This window comes from Lampris incognitus, chromosome 8 (genome assembly GCF_029633865.1).
Source record: "Lampris incognitus isolate fLamInc1 chromosome 8, fLamInc1.hap2, whole genome shotgun sequence".
Taxonomy (NCBI): Eukaryota; Metazoa; Chordata; class Actinopteri; order Lampriformes; family Lampridae; genus Lampris; species Lampris incognitus.
The window spans coordinates 47,671,564-47,682,058 of NC_079218.1; the positions used below are offsets into that span (position 1 = coordinate 47,671,564).

Consider the following 10,495-nt stretch of genomic DNA (forward strand, 5'->3'; position numbering starts at 1 on the left):
CACAAGTTTGGCTCGTTTGAGACTCACGCAACACCCACATGATTGGTTTTCTCTGCTCCGCCGAGTTGCCCTCTTCCTCCTTGCGACGCATCATATGACGTTACTTAAGTTTCCATGCTGCGGCCTCACATGTGGCACTGACTGCTGTTTATTCATCTGTAGAGAACGTTCCAGTAGCGCGTCTGGTATTCTCTATATCTCTCTCTCTGTCGCGCTCTTTGGGTTTCCTCTTCCTCTTTCCAACATAATCAAAGTGAAGTGAGGTTAGAAATCTTATAATTTACTCCTGACACTTGCTAACAAAACCAATCGACACGCCGGACGCCGTACGACCTGAGCAATATCAATGTCCCGGATAAACACACGACTTGACTCTTCGCCCCCGGGGTCAGGTCAGTCTCAGCTGTACGTCTGGTTAAATGAGTTGATTTGCCGAGGGTTGTGACTCCAGGCAAGTCTAGTGTAGAGATATGCGTAGGGAATATTCTTATGGAATACTGAACTTGTACTCCAAGTCTTTGTCCAGTTCTCTCATTCTCGTCACCTCATTCGTGTCCATGGTAAATCCATAAACAGTTGGTATGGGGAAAAGCTGTCCGTATACTGGCCACATCCAAGGGTGGGATTTGGACGGATGGGAAAACTGCTTACTCATACTTTATCAGCATGAGTGAATGAGTCAGCGCTCGCTCTAGTACACCCACCGTTGTTGCAACACTATCACTCACACTCTCTCTCTCTGTCTCTCTCTCTCTCTCGGTCTCTCTCTCTCTCTCTGTCACTCTCTTTCTCGGTCTCTATGTCAGTCCCTCTCTCTCTCTGTGTTTCTCTCTCTCGGTCTCTCTCTCGGTTTTAGTCTCTCTCTCTCTCGGTCTCTCTCTGTCACTCTCTCTTTCTCAGTCCCTCTCTCTCTCGGTTTTAGTCTCTCTCTCTCTCTCTCTCACTCTCTCCCTCTCTCTGTTTCTCTCCCTCCCTCTCACTCTCTTTGTGACATACTCACACACATATATTTACACACTTGGTATGACTGAACTAACCCCAGCTTAGTTTGTAGCCTACTTGAGATACTCTGAGGCTTCCAAGGAAATAAAGTCTAGCTGGACGGTATTCCTTTTAGGAATAATCATGCCTGGTAAACAGCTGGGACTTTCTGTACGGCTTACCTAAGGAGCACAACCTGGACAAATGAATTCAGCTTTCTAAGGTACGCAATATTTTTTTTCTTTCAGTTTTAGTATCATCAGTCAACTAATACTTTAACTGTCGGATACTACTACCTGATACGTTAATGTAGGCCTATTTCATGCAGGTGAGCCTTAACTTACTTTTAATATCTACACTTTAACTTGCTGACCTACAGATAAAATCTTAATGACCAGTTGTATAGTGTGGTCGGGGGAATAAGGGTGTGTGTGTGTGTGTGTGTTCTTACAGATGTCCCTACCAGTCATGTCTGCACAGCAGTCACAGTCGTCTGTGTTTACATATGAATCTACAGGACACCCCTGCCATGTGCTCCGTCGCCTTGATGACCAGAGACGGCGAGACGTGTTATGTGATGTGACTGTGGTGGTGGAGGGCCAGAGTTTCAGGGCCCACCGCTCAGTGCTGGCCTCCTGTAGCGAGTACTTCACTGACAGGGCCTCCTACACGTCGCATGAAGCGGTCATCACCCTGCCCCGGGAGGTGAGACATAAACTACAGCAGCAATATAAGCTACCTTTAGCCGCCCAGTGGCTCCCACAAAGCCTCAATAGAAGTAACGGTGGGAGGAGTGAAACAGAAAGGAACCGCTTCAGTGTCTTAATCATCCTTAATAATCACACTGTTGAAACAGAAGAGGACTGTAGATCAGCTAAAAGCCGTTATGGGTGTGACTGTTGCTGATAGCAAGTCTGAAATCGTGTCACCTATTGCTACAGTACGCTAGAACGACCATCAACTTGGTGGTTTTGGATTTTCAAAGTTTAACAACTTTGTGGGGGGGGGGGGGAAGATACAGACCTGCCGCTCCCTGAATGCTCCTAAAATTGCATATATTTGCACTAAAATGAGTTTTAGATCAATCGCACAAAAAAAAGTTATAAGATCTACCTAAAACGACCGTGAGCGGTCAAAGTGACGGCACGTAAATTGCGCGTCATGTCACTATTCATAACGCGTGCTGGTGGCGTCATTTCCTTCGCGACGTTCGTTGCTCTGTCCTAGAAACACACTAGCGTCCTCCAGTGGAGAGTAATAATCTAAACTTGATGTTTGATTATTGCCAACACGTCTGGTTACAGATGCACCATGACTACCGCCGAGGCGCTGCAGTATTTACAGGCGTTGGACAGCGGCCATTTTAAATTGTTTGAAAAATAATATTAAAAATTATTAAAATGTTAATTTTGGTGTCAGTTTCTTAACAGACGTACTAACATATGTAATGCATTAATATCTCAACTGGGTATTTCTCCTGACAGAATATAGAGTTAAATCCCGGTCGTTCAGCGCTCAGAGAGTAGGCGCTGTCTCTGACAGGCAGCGTGCCGCTGACTAGTGATGGCCAGTCTGTCTCTATGCCTGTTAATATTACCAGGTTTTGACTCTTGGCATCTCCCTTTCTGCTGTAAGCAGACACTGAAAAGTCAGTATGAGCAGCTTCAGGACAGGCTAACAAAACAAAAACCCCAAAACAAAAAGAAGAGTAGAGGGATAGATAACTAAACCTAAAACTACGCAGTTTGGATAGACCTGTATGAGTGTGGGTCCTGTTTACTCAACATTTACTCAATAGGGATTGACTAAATGTTTGTTCACTTAGTCATCAAATACATCTGAAGCCATTTTTCTTCTTGGCCCCAAAATGACAATCATCGGCTTCGTTTCTCAAAATACTTATCGACAAGGTGGCTCATGGGCTTACTTTTCTCTCCCTGATCTATTTTGTGCATGGCTGCATTGCAGGAGATATGATAAAACGACTAAAGCTTAATTTCACCATCATTTTAATTTGTGAAGCACACAGAAGTCGTGAAAAAAAGAGACTGTTTGTGTGGTAGAAGCACACACGCCACTTGGCTATGGGAATGACTTAATTTTGGCCTTTAGGCAACCAACCTTCAAGTTTTTTCATTTCGTAACAAGTCTACTAGTGTCAGCAAATTATCATTTTTTCTTCTTCTATCTATCCAACAGGTGACAGCTGCTGGTTTTGAGCCTTTGCTAAAGTTTGCCTACACGTCCAAACTGCTATTCAGTAAAAATAATGTACTCGAGACACGCACATCGGCAGCCATTCTGGGTTTCAGGGATTTGGATGAAGCCTGCTTTGACTTCCTCCTACCCAAGTTGCTGTCCAGCAGCACGGGTTGTGCTGCTCTCCAGAGGTTGGGGTGTCGTGAGACGAGATGCAAGTGGCAACTGTCAAAGGCAGCCCGTGGCATGCACGACGACGCCATACCGGCGAATGAGAGAGAGGAAAAACCAGTTTCAGATTCACCATCCAAAAAGGAAGGGCGCTCACTCTGTGACCTACCCGTGAATGGCGAAAGCGGAAGTAAGAGCAGCACATCCTTCTTTCCGCATGTGGAACACACACCGTCACCATCCAAGGCACCAACTGACTTCTCTCTGCAGTGCCCCAAGTACCGCAAGTTCCAGCTAGCCTGCGGGAAGGAGATCTGCAGCGGCGCTGGAGGTCGTCGGGACCAAAGCAAAGTTGAGACCTCCAGACAAACTTTTCTAAACAACCCAAAGAAATGTGCAAAAGGAGAGTTGGAAAAGCTCTTTGCAAGAAAAGAGTGTGGCGTGATAACGGACAGAGAACGAGTGCTTGACAAGACTAAGACAGACATAGACAAAAGGGAAGGGAGATGGTACGAGGAGAGGAGCGGGCTAAGTGTTGTGAAGATGGAGGAAGAAACAGGAGTTATGTCTCCCAGTGCCACGGCTCCTCTCACACAGCAAGTCAGGGGGGTCTCCTCAAGGCCAAGCCCGGTGGTGGTCGGGGGGCGGTCAGCTGAGTTAATATTGGACCACTGCCCTCTAGAGGCCCTTGGTGAGGGCTGTGCGAGCACTGGGTCAATGAGGCAAGAAAAACTTGCCATGGAGGTTAAAACTGAAAAGGAACTGGGGGACACTGGGGACAGCGATTCAACAGGGCCAGTTTCTTCCCCTGTGAAGACAGAGGAGCAGGAGATGGACCCCGGTCAGCTCGATGGAGGAAGAGGAAGAGAAGAGAGATGGGTGGAGAGCGAGGTGCTGAATGGAGAACAGCGGGTAGATGGCAGGGAGAGGAGGAGCAGCATGGAGAGAGAGGTTGTGGAGCAGCTGGCTCTGGGGTTCAGATCATATGTCGCCTCGCCTCATTTGCCTCCCCGGGGGCCCTGCGCGAGTTCTGCCACCGATGCTGTGGGTGAACCGGTTCACAGTCCAACTGAAGACTGGCTGAAGGTGGATGTCAGCCTCAGCTCCAGACCCACCACCGTCTGTCCCTTCCTCCAGGACTTAGACCCAGGCAGGAGTGTATGGAAGGAGGCCGGGGAAGCCAGTCTGTCAGGGTGTGAGGGGGTGTTCCCGTCAGGGAATAGCCCCTGTGTGTCATCTCTCAACTCGGGGGAAGATGGAGAATCGGAAACAGAAACGGAGGGGGACAGCGAGTGGTACACTAGCGAGAGGGCCCGACAGGTGAGACTCGAGCATCGGTTCACTCAGCCATTTAGTATCCCTCCCCGAGGCTCTGTAAGGTCCGTCCTACCCCACTTAGCTCGGGTAATGTCTGCCCGGCTGTTTCCCAGTTGTTAGGATCGTGTAGGGATGATATCAGCTTGTGTCGGCCAAGCTGCCGTAAACTGGCCCCGACCGCAGCACTTTAAGTTTGATTGAAATAAAGGCTTCAGATATGCCGCAGCGGAGACGAACGAGGTCTCGCGCTCCTTTTACAGAAAGTGGAATTGCTGTGGTGTTCAAGTTAACCATTAACAAAGTAGTGCTAGAGAGAGAGGAGGAGGTGGGGGGGGGAGTGTGTATGTGTGTGATGCACAGGACTTGCTAATTGGTTCAGAGTCCAACTGCAACGAACCCGACAGCTCAGCCTATTTTAGATTATGTTAACCACAAGCAAGGGTCTTTGAGGAATCTGCCATGTAAAAGTACACGGAGCTCCGACATGCAGCGGGATTGTCACACACTGCAGTGTGCACAAACCGAGGCCGTCTCTGGGAAAGAGACGGCGTTGTTATTTGAACTAGATAAGTCAAAGTAAACTCTACACCGCATCGCCATGAGGCGGAGTGTACACATCTACCATCACATGTCACCAACTACAGTAACATACTTTTTGTTTTGACATACTTTTTTCTGTTTTCTTTTCCTTTGTTTTCAGAGGTAATTATTAACGACTGAGAGGAGGACTCTAAACCCATTGTCCGAACAAAATGTCCTTGAATTGACATTTTATCATTTATTTCCAGGCCTAAAGGGTGCCCAGGTGCCCTTCAGTCAACATGTCCTGCCACAAGTTCAGTTTCCCACCTCTAAGTGATGTAACACGTGTTGGAGTCCAAACAATTCAACCAACTTAGTTTTGAATTCGAGCCAAGTTCAGTGTGTGTGTGTATATATATATATATATAATAAGTCTAGTTCTTACTTTGCCTGTGTGGCACAGTGGTTAGCGCGGTTGCCTCACAACAAGAAGGTCCTGGGTTCGAGCTCCCGGGGTAGTCCAACCTTGGGGGTTCGTCCTCTGTGTGGAGTTTGTATGTTCTCCCCGTGTCAGCGTGGGTTTCCTCCGGGTGAACCAGTTTCCTCCCACAGTCCAAAGACATGTAGGTCAGGTGAATCGGCCATACTAACTTGTCTCTAGGTGTGTGTGTGTGGTCGGCCCTGTGATAGCCTGGTGGCCTGTCCAGGGTGTCTCCCCACCTGCCGCCCAATGAGACTGCTGGGATAGGCTCCAGTATCCCTGCCACCCTGAGAGCAGGATAAGCAGTTTGGATAATGGGTGGATAGTTTGGTAACACCTTATTTTAGGAAATTACCTAGCAGTTTCCTAGCAATAAGGTGGTCGTTTTTACAGGTGATTTTACAGCTAACCCTAACCGTAACCGTAACCCAAATTACAAGGTAATTTCAACCTTATTTCTAAGAAATTACGTGATCTTTAACACGTTATTACTTGGTAATTTCCAACCCTCTCTGACCCCCTAAAATAAAGTGTAACCGATAGTTCTTATTTTAGCTAGTTTTAAAATGAACAAATACATTCAGAATTTGTTCAGGGTTCTTGGTCATTGCATCTCCACTACTTATGCAAAGTCCAAGGCACGAGTATGTTGACATTTTGACTTCCTAAACATTATTCTATAATAGGCAAATTATATGTTATCTGCTATTTTCCTGCCATTTACTGTAGTTCCAGACAGAAACTCTGTAATGCTCATTACATCAAGACAAGTCGGTTTCACGTGTCATTTTTCAGAGAGGTGGAAAAACGTGCGCACACACCCTGTATTTCTTGACCTGGGCATCCCCTTGTCTCCAGGTGCAGCTGCCGTTCTCTGTGGACTGCATCGTCAATCTGAACAGGAATGATTTCCAGCAGCTCCTGATGCGGCAGAGCCTCACGCGTGAGCAGCTCGACTTCGTCCACGACGTGAGACGACGCAGCAAGAACCGCATCGCCGCTCAGCGCTGCCGCAAGAGGAAACTGGATTGCTTGCACAACCTGGAGTGTGAGATCAACAGGCTGGTGAGGGAGCAGGCTTTCCAATCTGTTGATGCGAAGGAAATCATGTCTTTTTTTAGTTTCGCTTCACCATGTTAATCTGTGTTTGTACCTACTGTGTGTGTCTGTGCGCGCACGTGTGTGTGTGTGTGTGTGTGTCACAGAGGACAGAGCGGGAGAAGCTGATGATGGAGAAGAGCCAGCTGAGCCAGCTGAAGGTGACAACATGGGAAAGTGTCTCTGCTTTGTGCCAGAGGGTCTGCAGCGAGGCCAACCTGCAACCCGAGCAGCTGCATGTGCTGGCCAAGTACACCTCTTCGGATTGCCCGCTCTCCTCTTTCATTGCCCACATAGACTCGCTCATGTCTGGACCTGGGCCATCCCTCCAACCCCAGGCCTCCTGCACATCTGCTGCTGACATCCAACAGGCGTCTTCCAATGCCAGCACCACGGACATCATCAGGGATGGTTAACACTAGCCTGACGGGTACACATCAGTTCTTGGGTGATGCGTTCAACATCCAAAAGGGGAAGGGACCTAAACTTAATGAACCTAGACTTATCAATTAAAACAAGAGGTCTCAAATCATATCCCCCTCAAAGACATTAGCTACTGATTGTGTACCGGATACAACAAAGGACCACAGTACCGAGCGATGGGGCAGGCCCGATTATACATTTATCAGGAATCAGGAACAACTCGTGGTCATTTCATTTCATGTGATTGCGTACACAAAAGAAATTAAATTTCATTTCCCCCCCAGCCCACAGCAGTGCAACACAAAAGACAAAAACACACATCTAAAACTTCCCAAAAACAACACCACCAAAAACATGAAAACAGAGAGAACAAAGCAAAACAAAAACAGTTAACAACACAGTCCAAAACTTCCACTGTCCAGGAGAACGAACACCAGCCAGGATGGCTGCCGGAACTGCCGCTCTGCATGGGCTAGCAGTTAGCTTAGCCTGCACTGCTTCCACGTCCCGTCAGACCACCCTCGGTACTTCCTCCTCGGGTGCAGCTCCAGGCAGGGGCCGTGGTCCCTGGGAACCACCGGACGCAGTAGACCAAGCTCCCTCTGCCGATCCAACGCCAGCTCTCCCAGCCAGACACCTTGGACACGCCTCCCCGCACTCCACACGACGACACAAAACGCAAACACAAACAAAAACACTTAAAAAATAAATAAAAATAAAAACATTTAAACTTAGAAAAACAATTAAATGGAGAAGGTGACGTAATCACAACTGTGATTTCTTAACTTTTTGATGCCTTTATATCTTTCTGATTTGACAACAGTTGGCTTCTGAAAGTGATGAATATTGATGCTTTGTTTTGAAAGTCGCCACATTACATTCCCGCTAACCAAGAGTTTCTAATCTCCTCTTGTTGATTTTGGCTTCTGTTTGCAGACGGCTTGGAACAATACAATTAACTACAGATGGGGGAAGCAAACTGCTAACCCCGTCAGCGCCGCAAGGACACATTTCTAAAACGTACACATCCAGAGTGAAACTGGTCTGTGACTGGTGTAAATACAGCCATGCCCAGGCCAGCGGGGAGGATGTGCTATAACTCACCCTTGTCTTACATTTGATTTTCCTGCTGAAGAAAAACAATCATTTTAAATCAGTTTCATACACTCAGATCCCCTGGCGGCGCCACCATGCAACACACAATACCTCTTACAGATATGATGCTCTTGTGCCCCGCGCTCTGTAGGAACATTTAGCAGCAGCTCAGACAGCTTGCCAAACAGACCTTGGGTTGTTTGCCATGTTTTTTTTACCCTCTGGTTTTTTTCTGGCGCTCGTATTTCAGCCTGTCATATTGGTTCACTGTGGCGAGCAAACCACAGTGACACGGTGTTTTCAGCTTCAGCGCCACTCTGCGAAGAATTTTTCCCTGTGTGCCGAGACAGACCTCACCGTTTGTCTTATCTACAAAAAACTGTATTATTTTCAACAAGGTGCTGTTATAAGTAGGACAACATGAGCCAAAGAAACAGGTTTAAGCCTAAAAATTCAGACTTGTGTTTTTTTCCTACACAATAACTTTTACATTTGTGTGTTAAGCCTGTGTGAATCATATATGAAGCTTGCTTTTAATCTCTGGCCATGCGTGACCTACACCATGTTTAACTTCAGTCTCTATTGCTTATATAGATGCTTAAAGCCCACGTGTAGCAGAACAAAGGTAGTGTTATAAAGTGTCTTCTTCATGTGAACAAATAAAGGCCTGTTGTTAGCTGTTAGCTGATAGAGTAATGTGTGAGAATCTCCCTGAGTGTAGCAAGTCTGTACACAGTCATTGCAGAAATGGCCCTGGTGAATTACAAGCTGGGAGATAAGGTGGAGACCTGGCCTAAGAACTCTTTGAACAACATGCAAGGTCTGTTATCCAGTTGGATGACATCCCAGCAGTAACGATAAGCCTCTTCCTCCAAACAGGATCAGGGGAAACTCCGGGTATATACCATTGTGACCGTAACTCAGACTTGTTTACAATAAGCATGACTCAACAGCTTTGCTGCAACGTATGAAGGGGAGCATTCTCAAATGAGGACACGTACTTAAATACCTACGCTTTGTGTGCCTGTTCATGAACATATTAAAGTGTGACGATGCTTTAAGGGATTTTTGTCTCGCTCCTCAATTACTGTCAGAGTGGAATTAAACAACTGCCATGACAGCCTGCTTCTAGTTAATTGGATTCCTCCCAATGTTTGATCTAAGCTAACATAAAATCCTGTATACATACATACATACATGCATGCATGCATACATATATATACTATTTATTTATTTATTTATTTCAAATATCGTGACTTTTGTAGTCTGCTATTTCTCAGATGTTATTAAGTACTTACTGCACAGAAAAGGGAAACTGGGGCCCCCTCCTGGAGCCAGACCTGGGAAGAGAGCTGGCCGGCGAGTGTCTGGTGGCCAGGCCTTGGCCCATGGGGCCCGGCCCGAAAAAAAAAACATGGAGCCACCACCCCGTGGACCCACCACCCACGGGGATGAGCACTGGGGTCGGGACCGGGGTATGCTGACCTCTGGCATTGCATACTGGTCCTCAGGATGTGGAATGTCACCTCTGTGGCAGGGAAGGAGCCTGAGCTGGTGTGGGAGGTGGAGCAGTACCAACTAGATATAGTTGGGCTCACCTTCACACATAGCATGGGCTCTGGTACCAATTTCCTGGAGAGGGGCTGGACTCTACTTTTCCGGAGTTGGCCAAGGTGACAGGTGCCGGGCGGGTGTGGGGACACTCACAAGTCCCCAGTTGAGCACCACCGTGTTGGAGTTCTCCCCAGGGAATGAGATGGTCACCTCTATATGACTGCGAGTCACTGAGAGGAAGGCTCTGATTTTTTCTTGTGTGTGCTTACGCATCAAATAGCAGTTTGGAGTATTCTGCCTTCTTGAAGTCTCCGGGTGGTGTCTAGGATAGGGTTCCGCCTGGGAACTCAATAGTTCTGCTTGGGGACTTCAATGCTCACATGGGCAACGATGGAGAAACTTGGAGGGGCTTGATTGGGAGGAACAGCCTCCCCGAAAGGAACCCGAGTGGTACCTTGTTATTGGACTTCTGTGCAAGTCATGGATTGGCCATAATAAACACCATGTTTGAACATAAGGTAGTTTATAGTGTACTTGGTACCAGAACACCGTATGCCGAAGATCGATGATAGACTTTGTGGTCGTATCATCAGATCTGTGGCCGTATGTTTTGGACACCCGGGTGAAGAGAGGAGCAGAGCTGTCAACTGATCA

The 10,495-nt window shown here is 47.3% G+C and overlaps 1 protein-coding gene across 2 annotated transcripts; it reads left to right on the plus strand.

Annotated features, from left to right (window-relative positions):
* Positions 1-803: 803 nt before the first annotated feature.
* Positions 804-9,416, plus strand: bach1b (BTB and CNC homology 1, basic leucine zipper transcription factor 1 b). 2 transcript variants are annotated; one of them, XM_056284704.1, is made up of 5 exons: positions 804-1,204; positions 1,435-1,686; positions 3,181-4,671; positions 6,467-6,736; positions 6,877-9,416. In XM_056284704.1, exons 2-5 carry the CDS (start codon positions 1,435-1,437, stop codon positions 7,183-7,185), a joined length of 2,322 nt encoding a protein of 773 aa, XP_056140679.1. In that variant the 5' UTR covers positions 804-1,204; the 3' UTR covers positions 7,186-9,416. The 2 variants fall into 2 exon arrangements, with proteins under 2 accessions (XP_056140679.1, XP_056140680.1); XM_056284705.1 differs by having other exon boundaries at positions 6,530-6,736.
* The last annotated feature ends 1,079 nt before the right edge of the window (positions 9,417-10,495 follow it).

Bases quoted from the DNA above. Each gene is read 5' to 3' on its own strand.
- bach1b (XM_056284704.1), top strand. From the start codon at position 1,435: ATGTCCCTACCAGTCATGTCTGCACAGCAGTCACAGTCGTCTGTGTTT. The intron at 4,672-6,466 runs GTGAGACTCGAG...GTCATTTTTCAG, and splicing joins CTAGCGAGAGGGCCCGACAG to AGAGGTGGAAAAACGTGCGC. The intron at 6,737-6,876 runs GTGAGGGAGCAG...TGTGTGTCACAG, and splicing joins AGTGTGAGATCAACAGGCTG to AGGACAGAGCGGGAGAAGCT.